At 60.5% G+C, this 20856-nt stretch overlaps 2 protein-coding genes across 2 annotated transcripts; both read left to right on the forward strand.

Annotated features, from left to right (window-relative positions):
• The first annotated feature begins 301 nt into the window (after positions 1-301).
• CLPTM1 (CLPTM1 regulator of GABA type A receptor forward trafficking) lies at positions 302-8419 on the forward strand. The gene is made up of 14 exons (XM_075725407.1): positions 302-364; positions 465-571; positions 2833-2956; positions 3279-3437; positions 3999-4116; positions 4829-4914; positions 5243-5363; positions 5654-5898; positions 6288-6381; positions 6928-7118; positions 7201-7296; positions 7527-7662; positions 7863-8030; positions 8144-8419. The coding sequence occupies exons 1-14, from the start codon at positions 302-304 to the stop codon at positions 8335-8337; spliced, it is 1902 nt and encodes a 633-aa protein (XP_075581522.1). The 3' UTR covers positions 8338-8419.
• A 9388-nt stretch (positions 8420-17807) lies between these two features.
• On the forward strand, positions 17808-19920 carry ERCC1 (ERCC excision repair 1, endonuclease non-catalytic subunit). Its single transcript, XM_075725448.1, is given in 10 exon segments — positions 17808-17888; positions 18250-18297; positions 18300-18560; positions 18785-18888; positions 18972-19071; positions 19198-19274; positions 19370-19469; positions 19555-19626; positions 19716-19784; positions 19867-19920. Coding segments are annotated over 10 exon segments (966 nt in total).
• Positions 19921-20856: the final 936 nt, after the last annotated feature.

The raw sequence follows: 20856 nt of genomic DNA on the forward strand, positions 1-20856 counted from the left end.
CGCCGCCGCCGCCGCCGCCGCCGCCGGGGCCCGAGGCCGCGCGGCCGCCGTAGCTGGAAATCCCCGCGCGGGCGGCGCCGCCATTGGCTGCGGCCGCTGAGGTCACCACGGCGAGGCGGGTCGGGAAACCCCGCGCGGGCGGCACCACTATTGGCCGTCGGTGGTGACGTCACGGCCGCGGGGGCGGGAGCGGGGAGTGGGTGCGGCTTCCTGCCCTGCCCACCCAGGCCCCGCCTTCTCGCTGTTACGTGCCCGCCGCCGCCGGTCTCGCGAGAGCAGTAGGCAAAGGCGGCGCAGCAAGATGGCGGCGCCGGGGTCGGAGGTGGCGGCGGCGGCGGCGGGGCCCGCGCCGGGCCCGGGGCAGGTACAGGCGGGCCGGGGAGGCCGGGGCCGGGATGGGGAGGCCGGGCCCTGGGGGGGTCCCGCTCGGCTGACGGTACCGTGCGCTCCCCGTCTCCCCGCAGGTGACCAGCAACGGGAGCGCCGGTGGCGGCGAGGCGGCGGCAGCCGAGACGCAGCGGCAGCAGCCGGCGCCCAACGCCTGGCAGGTCATCAAAGGCGTGCTCTTCAGGTGAGCCCCGCCCGGTGCCACTGGCCCGCCGGCCTCCCCCGCCCCGGCACCGGGGCTGTGCCACAGCCTGCCCCGGCACCGGGGCCCCCAAAGCGGGGGCCCAGCGGGGGCCCCGGGGCTGGAAGGCCGGTGCTGCCTGTCCCCTACGCCTTGGGGGTCCTGCCGGGAGGAGGGAAGCCCGTGGGGTTGCTACTCCCCTCCACCCCTGGCACGGGGCTTTTCCGCACCTCCAGGCTCTTGAGCTCCTTCCTGGTTTTTCCCTGGAAGCCCGGGGTCCGGCTCACCCCAGGCAGGGGCAGCCGATGCTTCCTGGGCTCCTCCGAGGAGCCACCAGCGCTCCCTGTGCCTCGCCGTGGGGGATCCAAAGTCCACGCCGTGGCACGGGCAGTTCTGAGAGCAGTGCCGAGTCCCTGCCCCGCGTCACTCCCGCTTCCATGAGGAGCGGTTCCCTCTCCTGCGGGGAAGGAGAGGGTCGGGGTGTTTCTGCTAGCGTGCCTGGAGCTGGCGTTGTGTGTTTGGGTGCGCTGTTCCCAGCCTGGCCTGCGTTGTGGTGAGGAGGCTAATGCTGGAGCCCGCAGGTCTCAGCTTTTGGACCAGTGCTGCCAAATGGGTTGTGAATCCCTTTCTAGAAGCCGTGAATCCTCCTTGTATCCACGAGCTGCCTTCCTGCTCCGATTCTCTTCTGTCCATCTCCTTCCCATCCTACCGAGGGCAGGTTTGTTCCTTTCCAAAGCACCGTCTCCCCTGGCAAATCCGGCATCCTGGCTGGCGAAGCCAGGGGGAAGAGCGTTGCATCGTTTCATCGCCAATGGAGCTGTGCCCTCGGAAGCACTTGGAAATATTCCACCTGTTGTGGTCACCTGATGGAGGAAGTGTGAGGGAAAACTCCCACCTGCAGGTGGACATCAGCCCTGTCGCCTGACCCCGAGCAGGTGACATCCACATGCCAGAGGCAAGCGTGATGGTTTGGTTCCCAAAACCTTCGGAAGAAGAAACGTTCTTCCAAGTCTTTCCCAAGCAAATGGAAAGTCCTGGGCCACAGATTTACAGCCGCTGATGGGGCTGCAGAAGAGCCGGCGGTGTGGGCTCTGTGCACCTGCGTGCTCCCTCCGGTTTGGTGGCACGGCCAGGAGCATGCAGGGAGACTTGTTTGGGCTCTCAAGCTTTCAAAAATGCTGCGGCTTGGTCTAATGACGAGTTACGCTGAACTAAATCCTGACTTATCTTGGAAGCATGGAAGCACAGCTGTGGCTGTCGCTTGGTCCCAGGAGCCGTTGTTCGGTTGCAGGCACTGCCTGGCATTCCCAAGCTTGTTCACTGGTCGCTCTGTGTGCAGGCCAGGAGGGGGAAGTCTGATTTATTGGCACCTGAGCACATACAAAAGGCTTCTCATGCTTTACCCGCAAACAGAGCTGGAAACTCATGCCTTGGGACGTGCTGCTGAAAACCTTCCAAAATGGGGGGAGAAAAGGCTCGATTTCTTCTAATACCCTCAAACGCTGCTGCCTGACTCGGCTTGCAGAGAGCGTGTGGAAGGGACCTGTCCCCGTCTCTGTACTGGGAGCAGCCTGGGGAGCTTTGAAGAGCGATTGCAGCTGCGCGTCGGGGGTTGGGAACTGTCACAGCTGCAGATTTGGAGGTGGCAAGCGAGCTGGGGGCTGCTCTGGGCTCCACTGGAAGGTCTCTGTGTGGCTGGGAGTGTGCTGGGGTCTGCCCCTCGCTTGTTAGGTGACCCTGTTGCTTCTGCCATGCGCGCGTGGGAGCCAGCTTTGTCCTGTGGCTTCAGCGTCTCCTTGGTTCGGCACTGATTTGCCTATGGAGGGCTGAGTACCTCGCGTGTGTGACTTGGAGTGTCTGCCAGGATCCGGGGACGCCCCGGTGCCCCCGTCTTGTGCCAGGGACACCTTGCGCACCTGTTAGCAGCCTTCTTTGGGATACCTCAGAGCGTGACTTTCTTGTCGTGTCCTTGAGGTGAGCTCCTGGTGCCTTTGCTCGCTTTTGGCGTGTTCCCGCTGTGCCTGGTGCTGGATCTGAACTGGCCCAGAACCAGTTTGCTCTGGCCAGTGCCTCTCGCCCGAGGGCGAATGCCTGCCGTGACGGAAGGCAAGTTTTGAAATGCAGGCTTGTCCGTCCGGCACTAAGGATTTCCCCCTCCATACCCCAGGGAACAGGGAGCGGGGGTGTTTGCAGCAGGCCATGTCTGATTGGGCTGGGGAGGGTGGCTAAAACGCCTGAGCAGCTTCTCCCCCTTCCTCCTGCAGGATCTTCATCATCTGGGCCATCAGCAGCTGGTTCCGCCGTGGCCCGGCGCCGCAGGAGCAGAGCAGTGCGGGCGGGACACCGCGAGCCCCGAGCCGAAACCTCTTCCCCAAGGACACTTTAATGGTAACGCCAACAGAAGCTGCACCATCCCATCCTGGGTGACTGGTGGTGCGGTGACCATGCGGTGGCTCTGTGGCTGGACCTGCTGCTCTAACTCTGAGCTAGATCTTAAATCTAGCAGAGAAAAATCGTAGCTCTGCCTGTGGCTGTGGTGTCCTAGTGGCACGGTGTCGGCCAATGGTTATTTCTTGGGCTCACTGGAGTGCCGAGCCGGTTTGGGGGGGGATGCTGGCACTGTACGGTGGAGCGGGAGCGGTTCGGGTGCTGATATCTTGCCCTTGGGCTGAGTCGTCCACCAGCAGCTGACGTCCTCCTCTCTCCGCAGGACCTCTACGTTTATATCTCGGAGCACGAGCACTTTACGGACTTCAACGTCAGCTCGGCGCTGTTCTGGCAGAAGCGGGATCTTGTCTATGGGGACTGGAGCAGCGGGGAGAACGCCGACGGGTGCTATGAACACTACGGGGAAGTCGACATTTCGCAGGTGGGTGCACCCACTACTCTTTCTGGTGGGTTTGAGGCCAGGTTGGGGGATCGTTGAGGGACTGGTGGGGATTGCCAGGATTGTGCTCAAAGCCATCCTGGGAGCTCTGAGTGGAGCTGAGGCAGGGAGCAGTGTTGGCTGCGGCAGCGCATCCCTGCCATCACCTTTTTCCATATCCCGTTCGCTTCGGGCAGTGGGTGAGACCCTATGGAGCGGGCTAGCGTCTCTTGCGGCCACACTGTTGAGGTGACAGGGCTCAAAGCCATCATTTTGGTGACTGGCCGTTAAAGGCTTCAGGTTTGCCCCGAGCCGTACAGCAGCTGAGGTCTGCTCAGTCGCAGGGCGCAAGCTGTAGGCATGCTGCCCTCTGGATGCTGTGAGGGAGCGGCTGGTTCTTCACGCTTTGGTTTCATATGGGGTCGATGGCTGTGGGAGGATGTTTGGCATCGGTGCCAGGTGCTGGATGAACATGGGTGCTGAGGTGGTGACCGCGGCTGGGAGATGACAGCCGTGTTCTGGCCACATCCAACTCGTAACCACGCTCTCGGGGTGTGATTTCAGAGCGTCCAGCAGAATGGCTCCATCTACATCCATGTGTACTTCACGAAAAGCGGCTTCCATCCCGACCCCAGGCAGAAAAACCTGTACAGGCGCCTCGCCACGGTCCACACGTCTCGAAGTATGGCCCGGGGCAGGAGGGCAGTGTGCAGCAGCCCTGGGGTGGTGCTGGGGAAAGGGGCACCCCAGTTCCCGTGTCAAAATGGGAGCCCAAAGGAGTCAGGCTGAGCTCTGGCTTTGGCTGGGCAAAGGCAGGTGCCTGAAGGGGAAGATTAGGGCAAATATCTGGCTCCCTGCAGCCTCCAGCACACTGGCTTGGCTGCTCCCTGAGCTGAACGTTTCCTGCACTTGGAATGTGTCTTTCGTGCACCTACGGAGGAAAAACCTCTTTAAATCTCTGCAAGCTCTTAGTTTCTGTCCCCATTATGCGGGAACGGGGGGTCCCAACCTGTACGGGGGGTGTGGAACCATGTCAGTGTTGAGAAGAGGAAGGAATTGCCACGTTCAGGTCTTCCTGCAGGACAGGAAGATCCGGACACTTCATCTCGGGTGTTTTCCTCCAACAGCGATGCGATTATCCCAAAGGTTTGGCTGTTAATCTGGTTTGTTGTCCCCAAACTACAGCCTTTCCCTTTGATAACTGGAGGATCTGTTGGACAGTCCGGATTAATTAGTTCTGAGGGGGTGACGTGAGGGAAACAGGCTTCTCTGGTCAGCTTGTGCCCGTCGTAAAATGCCCTGCTCCCCTCCTGGCAGGCTGTAACCTCTTTAGATTTCCTTCCCTACTTTCTTCTGCGGAGCTGGAAACGTTTACCTCTCCTCTTTCCTTCCAGTGATCAACAAATACAAGCGCCGGCGGTTCCAGAAAACCAAGAACCTCCTGACGGGTGAGACGGAGGCAGACCCCGAAATGATCAAGGTAAATGGCTCTTCCTTTTGTGGTTCCCCCCGCCCCGTTGGCCAAGCTCCTAAATATTCACATGCCTTTGTCCGATCGCAAAGCTGTTGGGAAGTGCCACAGAGGATTCCCCCTCCTGCCTGGGGCACATCCGTCCTGCTCCGCAGAGGGGGAAGAGGATGGTGATTTCCTTGTAGTATTTCTGGGACGGGAGGGTTGGTTCTGCCCCTTCCTGCTCCCCGCCTCTGCTGCCTTGTTTGAGGAGGGGCGGCAGTGGGCTAACGCTGGGCGAGATGGAGAGACGCCAGCCGCCATGCCGGTGACAGAGACGATGCTATTCTCATTGCAGAGGGCGGAAGACTACGGTCCTGTGGAGGTCATCTCGCACTGGCACCCCAACTTGACCATCAACATGGTGGATGACCACACGCCCTGGGTGAAGGGCAGCGTGCCACCCCCTCTGGACCAGTGTAAGGGCTGGGACATGCTGGGGCTCCCCTGCTCCGAGGGCGGCTTTCTGGGGCTGGTGCTGTCCCCTCTCCTCGGAGGATGAGTTTGGGCTCCTGTGGGGAACGGGTGCTTGTTTCTCTGTCGTCAGCATGAACCCCCAGCTCTCCGGGAGTTTGTCCCGGGCAGGGCTGGGGTTCAGCAGCCTCTCGGTCTCTCCCAGGTGGCTGCCGAGGGGGATGATGGTGATGACGGCTCTCGTGGCTCCCTGTTGTCTGCTCAGTCCTCCCTCTGCTCTTTCCCCCGGCTCCAGATGTGAAGTTTGATGCCATCAGCGGTGACTACTACCCCATCCTCTACTTCAATGACTACTGGAACCTGCAGAAGGACTATTTCCCCATCAACGAGACCCTGCAGCGCCTGCCCTTCCGCCTCTCCTTCTGCCCGCTCTCCCTGTGGCGCTGGCAGCTCTATGCCGCCCAGAGCACCAAATCCCCCTGGAATTTCCTGGGAGAGGACCTCTACGAACAGTCGGACGAGGAGCAGGACTCGGTGAAGGTGAGAGCTGCTTGCAGGCCTCCCTTCTCCTTGCTGCAGCTCTCCTGCTTGCCCTCGTAGATCGGGACCCCTCTTTCACAGCAGCTCCTTCCGCCACATTTCACGTCTTTCCCTAGCTTCACTGCAAGAGCGTTTGATGCCTGTTCTTCGTTGCGATCGCTCCTCATTAATTACCTTTGCGATGCGAAGAGGGAGGGGTACGCAGGCGCCTGCCTGCTGCCTGTCTTGGCTACGTAGGGGGAAGGGAGCTTGGATGCCATGATAGAGAGGAATTAAACCCCTTGTCCTCTGTGCCCCATGACCAGCTGCATCCTCCCTGTTCGCCCTGGTGTGCCAGGGTGTTGGGCAGCGGGAAGGTGCCTCAGAGAGGTTTTTGATGCCTGTTCCAGGTTGCTCTCCTGGAGACGAACCCCTACCTGCTGGCGCTGACCATCATCGTCTCCATTGTGCACAGCATCTTTGAGTTCTTGGCCTTCAAAAATGGTGAGTGCTGCGGCGGAACCTTGGGGATCCGCGGAGGGGGGAAGGACATAAAGGCAGTGGCGTGGCTTAAAACCCTCTGCCCGCTCCTGCCTCCACCTCATCGTGTCCCTGCCGCGGTGGTGGAGCAGATGTCCTCATGCTGCGGCATGGTCTCGGCCAGCTGAATGCCACACGCTGCTGCGAGCCTTCCTCCCCCGCCCTGGCTGCGACATCTTCAGCAGCCGTAGCCAAATCCAACCACATCCTGGGCAGGCTGTGGCCGCTGTGCCGTGCATTGAGGCATCCGGCGCTCCTCAGCTGCGGTCCGCCATGCTGCAGGGCTGACTTGAGGGCAGAAAGCCGGAAACTTGTGGTTTTCTGGGTCCCCGCCACCTGTGCTGATGCCAGGGCGTGCTTTGCGGTGTCTGCTTGGTGCTGGGGATTGCGCCGCCTGCTCCTCTCGCTCCCTCTGCCGGGGCGCATGCCGTGGTAGCTCTCTGGAGCCTCCGGCATGGGGGGGTTCCCCTTCCCCTCCGGTGGGGTGACGGCTTGGGCCCCTTCCGACAGACATCCAGTTCTGGAACAGCCGGCAATCTCTGGAGGGGCTCTCTGTCCGCTCCGTCTTCTTTGGCGTCTTCCAGTCCCTTGTTGTCCTCCTCTACATCTTGGACAACGAAACCAACTTTGTGGTACAAGTCAGCGTCTTCATCGGGCTCCTCATCGACCTTTGGAAGATCACAAAAGTCATGGACGTCCGGGTAAGCAGCGGTGTGGCTGTGGTGAGGTCCTGGCGCTGCCCCCGGTCCTGCTCGGTGACGCTTTTTCCCTCTCCTTTGGCAGCTGGACCGTGAGAACAAGGTGGCAGGAGTGTTTCCCCGCATAACCTTCAAAGACAAATCGACCTACATCGAGTCTTCTACAAAGGTGTACGATGATGTGAGTTGGGGGGGGCGAGCGCCGGGGACTTGGCCAAACATTTCGGAGTGTGTCTCCTTCACTTTGTCTTCCCCAATTCCCCTGGGACTCACCCAGGGCAGGGCAGGTAGTGAAAGGAGCTGCTGGCACTGCCCAGCCCCTTCTTGGTCTGAGGCTCGGGAGCTGGGGAAGGGCCGGGCCAGGGCTCTGGCACATTCCCGGCTGATTTTTGGGTGTTGCTGCCTCCCCAGATGGCTTTCCGGTACCTCTCGTGGATCCTCTTCCCCTTGCTGGGCTGTTATGCCGTGTACAGCCTGCTCTACCTGGAGCACAAGGGCTGGTACTCGTGGGTGCTGAGCATGCTCTACGGCTTCCTCCTGACCTTCGGTGAGTGCTGCGCTTGCTGCCAGGAGACGCTGAAAATCCCCCCCAACATGAGGTGGGGGCGGGTTGCATCCCAGGGCACAGCTTTTTCTCTAGGGCTCCTTCCCGTTCTGCCTGGGCTCCCCTGTTTCTGGTGGGGGGGCATCTCATGGGTACTGGCGCAGGGGTTTGTTATGCTAATGAGTAGCCCCCTGCTCCTGCAGGCTTCATCACCATGACCCCCCAACTCTTCATCAACTACAAGCTGAAGTCAGTTGCCCATCTGCCCTGGCGAATGCTGACCTACAAAGCCCTCAACACCTTCATCGATGACCTCTTTGCCTTCGTCATCAAGATGCCCATGATGTACAGGATAGGCTGCCTGAGGGATGGTATGGCCCGGGGGGATTGTGGGGGGGGGGGTCTGGGGGGCCCTCCTGCTGCTTTTGGGGGTGGTCCCACTGCCCCCCCCCACCTTCTCTCTCTTCCTCCCCGTGCCCTCCAGATGTTGTCTTCTTCATTTACCTCTACCAACGCTGGATCTACCGGGTGGACCTTACGCGCGTCAACGAATTTGGCGTCAGCGGGGAGGACCAGGTCTCCCCCCGACCCCCCCTGCCCAGCAGCCCCCCCACAATGCTGCCCGACGGGGTCCCCCCAGGGGGGGAAAAACCCGCTGAGGACAAGAAGAAGGATTAACCAACCCCGCCTCGCTCGGTTTTTACCAAACCCGGCGGCCTCGCCGGGTACTGGACGGGGGGGAGTGGCCACGCCGGGTGTTTTTTTTCCCCCCTTCCCCATCTCCCCTGCCATTGGGGGGTGGGGGGTGGCTGCCTGCACGGCCCCCCAGGGAGCGGGGCCCCCCCTGCCGTGTTTCACGTCCCCCCTGGTCCGTCAGCGTTGTGCGCTCCATCCCATTGTGCCGGTGTGTAGGACAGTGTCACGGCGTCGTCTCTTCCATAAAGAGCTGATGTAACCCCAAAACCGCCCCTCTCGCCTGTGCCCCCCAGCACCCTGCTCCCCTTTGGGGGTGACCCCCCCCTCCCCAAGGAGAGGGTTTGGGGTTCCCCCTCTGGGGTCTATATCCTCCCCCCCTCAGCTGGAGCAGGACCCCAGGGATCATGTAGGCAAAAGGCGGGGGGGGGCACCCTGGGGACAGCCCTTGGGGTGCTGGGGGTGGGCTGGGGGGGTCCCTCCCGGTGTTCATGTGGGGGTGCTGGGGGGGGTCCCTCCTCGTGTTTATGGGGGGGGTCCCGGTACCCCGGGGGTCCCGAGCGCCCTTCCCGGCGGCCTCGACCCCGTGGGGGCCCCACCCTTGTCCGCCTCCACCCTCCCCACCTCACGGGGCTCCGGCGCCGGCCCCTCCCGGCGGCCACGTGCTGCGGCGGCCCCGCCCCCTCACGTGGCGGAGCACCGGCCAGGCGGCCGCACGTGGCGCCGGGAGCTACGTCACCAAGCAGCGGCCGCACCCATTGGCCACCTGTGCCGTCCGTCCCACCCGGTCCCGGTTCCGCCCCGTCCCGGTTCCGCCCCGCCGGTACCGCCCCGCGCTCCATCCCCGGATCGGGCCAGGCCGCCCCGCCCGGTACCGGAGCCGGGCAGGTACGGGGGGGGCGGGGACACGGGGACACTCGGGGCGGCTCTGGGGGACATGGGGGGACACCAGCACCCCCAGACCCCCCCAGGGTCCCCATGTCCCCCCCGTCCCCCCTGCGGGAGCGGCCGCACCGGTGCCGGCCGAGCCGGAGGGGCCGAGGGTGGCCCCCAGGACCCCCCCGCCCCCCCCGGGGACCCCCCCCAAAGGCAATGGGAGGCGGGCGGGGGGCACAGCCCCCCCGCCGGGCAGCGGCTCCGGGGTCTCCGGCTTCTCGGCTAGGGGCCGCATCCCGGCCCTGTGCCCGGGCCGGGGGTCCCTGTCCTTGTGCTGGGGGCTCCTCTCCCCGTCCCTGGGCTGGGGGTCCCCGTCCCTGGGCTGGGGGTCCCCAGGGCCAGCTCGGGGCGCGGTGGGGGCTCACTCCCACCCCGGCAGACACCAGCTCGGAGCCCCCGAACTGGTGGGAGCGGACGGACAGGGAGGAGCCGCCCGGCACCCGGCCACCCCTCGCCTGCCCCTTCGCCTGCCTCGCCCACAGCCTGATCCCCCGGCCGGTAACGGCACCGCGCTGCCGGGCAGGCAACCGGGCGGCTCCGGCACTGGCCTGCTCCGGCACCGGGCCGGTTCGGCACTGGGCGCCTCTGACGCCGAGTGGCTCCGGCACCGCACTCTGGCACCGTACCGGCTCCGGCCTCGCACGGCCCCCTCCCCTCTTCCTCGCAGCCCCCGGGAGCCCCACCGGAGCCCTGGCAGCCGCCTCCGCTTCTCCTACTCCACCCCCCCCACCCGCCGCCCCCCGCCACGGTGCCGCTGCGATGGCCGCCCCGGTAGGGAGTCCGGCGTGCCGGAGGCGGTGGCTGGGGGTGCCGGGGAGGCTGCTGTGCCGGGGGGCTGCTGTGCCGGGGGGGCTGCTGTGCCGGGGGGGCTGCTGTGCCGGGGGGCTGCAGTGCCGGGGGGCTGCAGTGCCGGTAGAGCTGCTGTGCCGGGGGGCTGCAGTGCCGGTAGAGCTGCTGTGCCGGGGGGCTGCTGGCGGCGGCTCTGCGCACAGAGCCCTTCTCCAGCAGAACCGGCGCACCTAGCAGGAGGTGGTCGCCCTGCGCCGGCACCCCTGGGTGCTGGCCTGCGCCGCCCGGTGCCCCCTTTTGGGGAGGGGGTGGTGTGGGGGGGTCGTAGGGGTGCGGGGGAATAAAGGTGCCAGGGTGTCCCCAACGTGTCCTGGCCCGGTGTCCGCGGTGTCCCCTGGGGTCCCCCCCGCCGTGTCCTGCCCCCGTGCCCCCGGGGTCCCCCGGCCCGGCGCTGGGATGGGCACACTGTCCTGGTTTCGGCTGGGATAGAGTTAATTTTCTTCCTAGCAGCAGGCATAGTGCTGTGTTTTGGATTTAGTAGGAGAAGAATGTTGATAACACGCTGATGTTTTTAGTTGTTGCTCAGTACTGCTTATGCCAGTCAAGGACTTTTTCAGCTTCCCATGCTCTGCCAGGCGCACAAGAAACTGGGAGGGGGCACAGCCAGAATAGTTGATCCAAACTGACCAAAGGGCTATTCCATACCATATGACGTCATGGGCAGTATAGAAACTGGGGGGGTTGGCCGGGGAGCAGCGATCGCTGCTCGGGAACTGTCTGGGTATCGGTCGGCGGGTGGTGAGCAATTGCATTGTGCATCACTTGCTTCATGTATCATTATTATTATTATCATTATTATACTGTTACTATTAGCATTACTATTTTACTTTATTTCAATTATTAAACTGTTCTTCTCTCAGCCCAGGAGTGTTTCTCACTCTTACTCCTCCAATTCTCTCCCCCATCCCATCGGGGTAGGGGCAGTGAGCGAGCGGCTGCGTGGTGCTGAGCTGCTGGCTGGGGCTAAACCCCGACAGTCCTTTTTGGCACCCAACGTGGGGCTTGAGATAACAACAGATTAATCAGAGTGTATTAAGGAGTCTGTTAACAGTTGCCGGTCACGATATTAGTTCTTCTGATCTGCACCATGGTCTTTTTTTTGCAGCACGCGTTAAAGCTTGCTGTCAGTTTGTGTAGTGTGCTATGCTCTGCAGTGATTCATGATCTTTTGCTTGGGAGGCTCCTTATCAAAACCCTGACCTTGAGCATTCTTTGGTATTTGGGTTTCATACAGAAGTCACTACTGTACTTCGGGTACTACCTCATAGAGAGAGTTAGCAATTATACTTCTTACTCTGAGAGGCTTGTTGTGGAGGAAATACAGAATGGCACCTTTGCTGCTTTCTTCTATGATGTTTCCTCCTTCATTACAACAACTTTCCTGTATCTTGAACACCCCTGGGCAGTTAAGATACTTCTATTGATAATTCTTGGGAATGTTGTTTCCGTTTTGATAAAGGTCAGTAAGCAGTTTAAAAACACCATCCAGAGATCTACCCCAAGGCTGGATAGTTATGAGTGGCAGGGTGTGTGGGAATGTATGCGCAAGTACCTAGGGCAGTGGGGACCTCCAGTGTTTTGGAACTTCACCCCTGAACAAGTGCAGAATCCTGAAGAACTAGTAAAGTATTTGGAAGAAGTATGTTCTCACCCTGGCAACTCCAGAGAGACACAACTCATTGCAACGTGCTGGGGACTGCCCATGCTTATAGAGCCCTGTTCAACACTATTCAGTACCCTCAAGGGAAAGAGAGGGTCTCTGGATCTGATGACAAAACAACAGGCACTGTGGCTACTCCAACCACAGCCATGAGCACTGTGGCTACTCCAACCACAGCCACAAGCACTGCAGCTACTCCAACACTCACCACAGGCACTGTGGCTACTCCAACACCCACCACAGGTACTGCAGCCACTCCAACCGCAGTGGCAGGCACTGCGGCTAAACCAGAGAACCAACCTGCGCCGGTATCAGTTGCCCCTATACAGAAGAAGAAATACACGAGGAAATCAGTTCGTTTAGTAAGGGATGAAGATGAACCAGGGCCATCATGAGAACCAGAGGAGGAAGAACCCATAAATGAGATGGTGACCACCCGATGCCTACCCCTGAGTGAGCTGCGAGATATGCGAAAAGATTTCGGTCGTCATCCAGGCGAGCACATCATCACCTGGCTGCTCCGATGCTGGGATAACGGGGCCAGTAGCCTGGATTTAGAGAGTAGGGAAGCCAAGCAGCTGGGATCCCTTTCCAGGGAAGGGGGCATTGACAAAGCAATTGGAAAAGGGGCAAAACCGCTCAGCCTCTGGAGGCGACTTCTGTCAAGCGTGAAGGAAAGGTATCCCTTCAAGGAGGATGTTTTATACCGTCCAAGCAAATGGACCACCGTAGAGAAAGGTATCCAGTACCTGAGGGAATTAGGCGTGCTGGAGGTGATTTACAGTGACCTGAATGATGAGCAGTTAACCAAAGACCCAGATGAAGTCAGGTGCACACAATCCATGTGGCGGAAGGTGGTACGGAGCGCACCAGCATCGTATTCCAACTCGTTGGCAATACTAGCCTGGAAAGACGACGAGGCACCAACGGTGGATGACGTGGCTAGACAACTCCGGGACTACGAAGAAAAGCTCTCTTCCTCCCTACGGGCCTGTGTCTCGGCTGTGGAAAAACTGTCTGAAAAAATGTGCCAAGAGTTCCAACAACTCAGAGAGGATCTGTCCTACTCCCCACCTGCACGGACCAGTGTCTCAGCCATTAGGAGTCAACGTCCCTATGCTCAAGAGAGAGGATATAGAGGATACACACCACGGGGCACCCTGTGGTTTTACCTGCATGATTATGGAGAGGACATGAGAAAGTGGGATGGAAAACCCACCTCAACCTTAGAGGCACGGGTGCGTGAGTTGCAAGGAAAAACTATTAGAAAAGGCGGTTCTCCCAGGAAAATTGCAGCTCCAGTTTCCAGTGAGCAGTTCCCGAGACAAGAGTAAGAGGGCTAATTTTACTTCCGACCTTGATCAGGGAACTTTTGATTCACATTTACAGGAAGTGAACAGCGAATACTGTGACCAGTGTTAGAGGGGCCCTGCCTCCAGCCAGGTGGAGGAAAGGGACAATTGGGTTTACTGGACTGTTTGGATTCGATGGCCTGGAACGTCAGACCCACAGGAGTATAAGGCTCTAGTGGACACTGGTGCACAGTGCACGCTAATGCCATCAAACTATAGAGGGGCAGAACCCCTTTGTATTTCTGGAGTGACAGGGGGATCCCAACAGCTCACTGGACTGGAAGCTGAAGTGAGCCTAACTAGGAATGAGTGGCAAAAGCACCCCATTGTGACTGGCCCAGATGCTCCGTGCATCCTTGGCATAGATCACCTCAGGAGAGGGTATTTCAAGGACCCAAAAGGGTACCGGTGGGCTTTTGGGATAGCTGCTTTGGAGACAGAGGAAATTAAACAGTTGTCCACCTTGCCCGGTCTCTCAGAGGACCCTTCGATTGTAGGGTTGCTGAAGGTTGAGGAACAACAGGTGCCGATTGCTACCACAACTGTGCACAGGCGGCAATATCGCACCAACCGAGACTCCCTGCTTCCCATCCATAACCTCATTCGTCGACTGGAGAGCCAGGGAGTGATCAGCAAGACTCGCTCACCCTTTAACAGTCCCATATGGCCAGTGCGAAAGTCTAACAGGGAGTGGAGACTAACAGTGGACTATCGTGGCCTGAACGAAGTTACACCGCCGCTGAGTGCTGCCGTGCCAGACATGCTAGAACTTCAATACGAACTGGAGTCAAAGGCAGCTAAGTGGTATGCCACAATTGATATTGCTAATGCATTTTTCTCCATCCCTTTGGCAGCAGAGTGCAGACCCCAGTTTGCTTTTACCTGGAGGGGTGTTCAGTACACCTGGAACCGACTGCCCCAGGGGTGGAAGCACAGCCCCACCATTTGCCATGGAGTGATCCAGACGGCACTGGAACAGGGTGAAGCTCCAGAACATCTGCAGTACATTGATGACATCATTGTGTGGGGCAACACAGCAGAAGAAGTTTTTGAGAAGGGAAAGAAAATAGTCCAAATCCTTCTGAAGGCTGGTTTTGCCATAAAACAGAGTAAGGTCAAGGGACCTGCACAGGAGATCCAGTTTTTAGGAATAAAATGGCAAGATGGACATCGTCAGATCCCAATGGATGTGATCAACAAAATAACAGCTATGTCCCCACCAACTAGCAAAAAGGACACACAAGCTTTCTTAGGCGTTGCGGGTTTTTGGAGAATGCATATTCCAAAGTACAGCCAGATCGTAAGCCCTCTCTATCAAGTGACCCGGCAGAAGAACGATTTCAAATGGGGCCCTGAGCAACAGCAAGCCTTTGAGCAAATTAAACGGGAGATAGTTCATGCAGTAGCCCTTGGGCCAGTCCGGGCAGGGCAGGATATTAAAAATGTGCCCTACACCGCAGCCGGGGAGAATGGCCCTACCTGGAGCCTCTGGCAGAAAGCACCAGGGGAGACTCGAGGTCGACCCCTAGGGTTTTGGAGTCGGGGATACAGAGGATCCGAAGCCCGCTATACTCCAACTGAGAAAGAGAGATTGGCAGCATATGAAGGGGTTTGAGCTGCTTCAGAAGGGGTTGGTACTGAAGCCCAGCTCCTGCTGGCACCCCGACTGCCGGTGCTGGGCTGGATGTTCAAAGGGAGGGTCCCCTCTACACATCGTGTAGCTGATGCTGCGTGGAGTAAGTGGGTTGCACTGATCACACACTGGGCTCGAATAGGAAACCTCAGTCCCCCAGGAATCTTGGAAGTGATCATAGACTGGCCAGAAGGACAAAACTTCAGAATATCACCAGAGGAGGAGGTGACACGTGCTGAAGAGGCCCCACTGTATAATCAATTGCCAGAAAATGAGAAGCAGTATGCCCTGTTCACTGATGGGTGCTGTCGTCTTGTGGGAAAGCATCGGAGGTGGAAAGCTGCTGTATGGAGTCCTATACGACAAGTGGCAGAAACTGCTGAAGGAGAAGGGGAGTCGTGACAGTTTGCAGAGGTGAAAGCCATCCAGCTGGCTTTAGATATTGCTGAACGAGAAAAGGGGCCAGGACTTTATCTCTATACTGACTCCTGGATGGTGGCAAATGCCCTGTGGGGGTGGCTGCAGCAATGGAAGCAGAGCAACTGGCAGCGCAGAGGCAAACCAATCTGGGCTGCCGCATTGTGGCAAGATATCGCTGCCCGGGTAGAGAACCTGGTTGTAAAAGTTCGTCATGTAGATGCTCATGTACCCAAGAGTCGGGCCACTGAAGAACATCAAAACAACCAGCAGTGGATCAGGCTGCTAAGATTGAAGTGGCTCAGGTGGATCTGGACTGGCAACATAAGGGTGAATTATTTATAGCTGGGTGGGCCCATGACGCCTCCGGCCATCAAGGAAGGGATGCAACATATGGATGGGCTCGTGATCGAGGGGTGGACTTAACCATGGACAGTATTGCACAGGTTATCCAGGAATGTGAAACGTGCGCTGCAATCAAGCAAGCCAAGCGGTTCAAAACTCTCTGGTATGGAGGGCGATGCCTGAAATATAAATATGGGGAGGCCTGGCAGATTGACTATGTCCCACTCCCACAAACCCGCCAAGGCAAGCGCCGTGTGCTCACCATGGTGGAAGCAACCACCGGATGGCTGCAAACATATCCCATGCCCCATGCCACCGCCCGGAACACCATCCTGGGCCTTGAAAAGCAAGTCCTGTGGTGACACGGCACCCCAGAAAGAATTGAGTCAGACAACGGGACTCATTTCCAAAACAACCTCATAGACACCTGGGCCAAAGAGCACGGCACTGAGTGGGTGTATCACATCCCTTACCATGCACCATCGTCCGGGAAAATTGAGCGATACAATGGATTGTTAAAGACTCCCCTGAGAGCAATGGGTGGTGGGATGTTTAAACATTGGGATACGCATTTAGCAAAAGCCACCTGGTTAGTCAACACCAGGGGATCTGCCAATCGAGCTGGCCCTGCCCAATCAAAACTTTTACGTACTGTAGAAGGAGATAAAGTTCCTGTAGTGCACATAAAAAATATGCTGGGGAAGACAGTCTGGGTTACTTCCCCCTCTGGCAAAGGCAAACCCATTCGTGGGATTGCTTTTGCTCAAGGACCTGGGTGCACTTGGTGGGTGATGCGAAAGGATGGGGAAGCCCAATGTGTACCTCAAGGGAATTTGATTTTGGGTGAAAATAGCCAATGAACTGAATTGTATCATATTAATTGCTTTATAATACTGTATGTTATCTCTTAACTATATGTTATCTCTTAACTGCATGTTAATATAATAATATAGTAGGTTAATATTAAGTATATAATACTATATATTATGATTGCTATATGCCGCATCAATGGTATTGCAGTAAGAATTGCCCAGCCTAAGGAAAATGAACTTTGATGAAACCATGTTGGAATGAGAACTGACTTCAGCGTGCAACAGTCCAACACTGCACATCGCCTCTCCTGCTCTGAAAGACTGTGATGACAGATGGAACCCAAAGTCCTGGGCTAAATGAACTCAATGGACATTTTAGAGGGATGGGCCATAGACGAAGGGAATGATATCTGTGTGTATATATCAAGACAAGATAGGGAAAGCGGTGGTGATTAATTGGAACACATTGGAAAGGGGAGGGCCTGTGCATGACGTAGATGGTATAGAATAAGGGGTGGATACTGTCCTGGTTTCGGCTGGGATAGAGTTAATTTTCTTCCTAGCAGCAGGCATAGTGCTGTGTTTTGGATTTAGTAGGAGAAGAATGTTGATAACATGCTGATGTTTTTAGTTGTTGCTCAGTACTGCTTATGCTAGTCAAGGACTTTTTCAGCTTCCCATGCTCTGCCAGGCACACAAGAAACTGGGAGGGGGCACAGCCAGAACAGTTGATGCCAACTGCCCCAAGGGCCATTCCATACCATATGACGTCATGGGCAGTATAGAAACTGGGGGGGTTGGCCGGGGAGCAGCGATCGCTGCTGGGAACTGGCTGGGCATCGGTCGGCGGGTGGTGGGCAATTGCATTGGGCATCACTTGCTTCGTGTATCATCATTATTATTATCATTATTATACTGTTACTATTAGCATTACTATTTTACCTTATTTCAGTTATTAAACTGTTCTTCTCTCAGCCCAGGAGTGTTTCTCACTCTCACTCCTCCGATTCTCTCCCCATCCCATCGGGGCAGGGGCAGTGAGCGAGCGGCTGCGTGGTGCTGAGCTGCTGGCTGGGGCTGAACCACGACACACACGCACGCGGGGGGGGGCAGGAGGGGTCGGGGCCATCCCACGCCCCCACCCGCGGCACCGGGCCCACGTGCGCCACGCGCCGAGGGGCGTGGCCCCCGGCTCGCCGCCCCGCCCACCGCCATCGAGGCGGGCGGATCTGGGCGGCCCCGCGCCGCGCGTACGGGGAGCGCGGCAACGCGCATGCGCAAGCACCCCGGGAAGGCGGAGCCCTGCCTTTCGATTGGCAGCGCGGTGGCCAATTGCCGCGCGGAGGGAAGGAGGGCGGGGCACTGGAGCCCTCCCGGCACCCCCCGCGCTGACCCCCGATCCCTGACCCTGCTCCCGGCCGGGCCCGGGTCTGCGACCCCCGGCCCCGGGCATGGAGGCGACCGGAGACCCGGCCCCGGCGGGGAAGTGGAGGCGGTTCATGCTGCGGCGGGAGGGTCCCGTCGACCCCGCGGTACCGGCGGCTGAGGGAGGATGGGGGGGGCGGGGGGGGGACACACACCACGAGTGACCGGGGCGGGCAGTGGGTTGCCAGGAGGGGCACCGGGGTGAGAGTGTGTGTGGGGGTGAGAGTGTGGGGGGGGTGGGTGTGTGGGTGTCTGTCTGTGTGTCTGTGTCTGTCTGTGTCTGTGTGTCTGTGTCCCGGGGGGGACCCCACGGGTGACCGGGGGGGGGGGGGGGCAGGGTTGGCCGGGAGGGCCGCTGGAGCCCTTGGGGGGCCTGTGTGGGTGCGGGGGGGCCTACGGGAGGCGGGGGGGGGAGGGAGCGGGACAGGTGTGGGAGGCCCCACGCAGAGCTTCCCCTCCCCCCGCCAGGTCCCGTCGCTCTTCAAACCCTCCGGAGCCCCCCCCGCCCCCCCCCCCCCCTGCTGCCCTCAGGGCCTGGCTCCTACGCTGAGTACGTGGTGCAGCAGTCGGTCCCCACCGCTGGCTCCGGAGCCACCGAACCCACCCCGGCACCCACCAGCGCGGCAGGGGCTTCCCCCGGGCCCCCCCCGACCCCCCAGCCTGGCGGGGCCCTCCCGGGGGGGGCTGCGGCGAGCGGCGGCAGCCCCGGGGCCGTGCCCCCCCTGCCTGTGCTCAGGCCAGGCGCCAAGAGCAGCAGCATTGTCGTCAGCCCGCGGCAGGTGATGGGGAGACACAGGGGCTGTTGCGGGGCTCGGGGGACTGTCCCCCCATATTTTGGGGTTCAGGGAGACCGTCCTCTGGTGTGGTGGGGCACGCAAGCACGTGCTCTGGCCCCCTGGGACACACGGGAGGGGACTGTCCCCTGGTGTCCCGGGACAAGGAAGGGGACCGGAGGGATTGTCCCCACCCCACAGACCCCTGACCCACTGCCCTCTCCCCGCAGCGAGGCAACCCGGTGCTGAAGTTCATCCGCAATGTCCCCTGGGAGTTTGGGGACATTGTCTCTGACTACGTGCTGGGCCAGAGCACCTGCGCTCTCTTCCTGAGGTGAGCCAGGGGCTCCTGGGGGTCCCCGAGGGCCAGGGGGTCACCTCGGTGTCACCCTGTTCCCGCTGTCCCCCCACCCCCAGCCTGCGGTACCACCACCTCAACCCCGGCTACATCCACGACCGCCTGCGGCACCTGGGCCGGAGCTACGGGCTGCAGCTGCTGCTGCTGCAGGTCGATGTGGTGAGAGGCTGCCTGCCCCCGTCCCTCTGTCCCCACCGTCCCCATCCCCTCGCTCTCCTGCTCACCTCTGTCCCCGCCCCGCCCCCCGTCCTGTCCATCTGTCCCCCCCTGCTGTGCCCCCCGCAGAAGGACCCACAGCATGCGCTGAAGGAGCTGGCCAAGGTTTGCATCCTGGCTGACTGCACCCTCCTGCTGGCCTGGAGGTAGGGGCTGTCCCTGCCCCCCCCCCCCCCCCCCCCGTGGGGGACCCCGCTGTCACCCGTGGGGCCCCCCCAGCCGCTCCCTGTGCCCTCCCCAGCCCCGAGGAGGCCGGGCGCTACCTGGAGACCTACAAGGCCTACGAGCAGAAGCCACCCGACCTGCTGAAGGAGCGTGTGGAGCAGGATTTTCTCTCCCGGGTGAGCTACGCCCCCTCCCTGCACCCCGATTTGCAGACCCTGGGGACCCTGAGGGTGCCCTGAGCCCTGCCCTGGTTCCCCCCAGATGACCGACTGCCTGACCAGCATCAAGTCAGTGAACAAGACGGATGTGCTGAGCCTCCTCAACGCCTTTGGGGTGAGTCACCCGTGGGGACGTGCCACCCACCCTGGGGCATGTCCCCCAGCCCCTTGCCCGCCCCCCTCACCCTCCCGCCCGTCCCACAGTCGCTGGCGGCCATGGTGGATGCCTCCAGGGAGGACCTGTCCCTCTGCCCTGGTGTTGGGCCCCAGAAGGTGAGCGACGCGGGGACACGGGGGAGGATGAGGGGACACGGGGGATGCAGCCCCTCGCCCCCCTCACGTCCCCCCTCCCCAGGCCAAGCGTCTCTTCGACGTCCTGCACGAGCCCTTCCTCAAGGTCCCCAAGTGAGCGGCTGCCCCCAAAATCTCTGTTTTTATAATAAATGGCGTTTATTGGTGACACAGCCTCAGGGGGGATGAGGATGGGGCTGGGACAGGGACACCCCGCGGTGCTTGGGGTCACTCTGCCCGCTCCCGCTTGTGCTGCTTCTTCTTCTTCTTCCTGGGCACCTCCGGCTCCCTGGGGGCCACCTCGTCACCTGGGGGGGGTCCTAACCCATGCTCCTCCCCCTCACCAGGCGCTGCCCTCCCTGGGGTCGACACCTCGGGTACCTCCGGCACCACCTCCATCATCATCTTCTTCTTCTTCTTCTTCTTGGCTGGTGGTGGCTCGGGGACGGTCACTGGGGTGCTGGGGGCGGGGCCGAAGCTCTCGGTGATGGTGAGGCAGCCGCGGAGTGGGGGGGCACAGGCCAGGGGGCCAGCAGGGGAGGCGGGGGCCAGGAGGAGGGCGCTGCCGGCCCCCCCCGGGACCCCCCGGAGTCCGTAGAGCCGCCCCTCGCTGTCACCATCACCGTCCCGGGAGGGCTGGAGCTGCCTGCAGCCGTCCAGCGGCACCGTGCAGCCCTCCAGGCTGCGGGAACAGGGCGGTGAGGGGGGGATGCAGCTGCTGGTGCTGTCACCGCCCCCCCCCCCTCCCCCCCCATAGCACTGCCACCAGCCCTGTTACCCCCCCGATGACACCACTGCCCCCCTGTCCACCACCAATGGTGCTGCCACCTCCCCGAGCCCACCCTGATGTCACAAGCCCTGCTCCCCTCCATGTCACTGTCACCCCTCCCTCCCCTCCATGTCACTGTCACCCCCCCCGCCCCGGCTGACCTCTCGGGGCAGAAGTCGGCGGGGGCGCGGATGAGCCAGAGCTCGGTGGCCGGACCCCCCAGGGCCGCCCCCCACAGCCCGGCTGGGGGGGCGGGGGTCACCGCCTCGAACTCGGCGGGGCACC

This window comes from Pelecanus crispus, chromosome 30 (genome assembly GCF_030463565.1).
Source record: "Pelecanus crispus isolate bPelCri1 chromosome 30, bPelCri1.pri, whole genome shotgun sequence".
Taxonomy (NCBI): domain Eukaryota; kingdom Metazoa; phylum Chordata; class Aves; order Pelecaniformes; family Pelecanidae; genus Pelecanus; species Pelecanus crispus.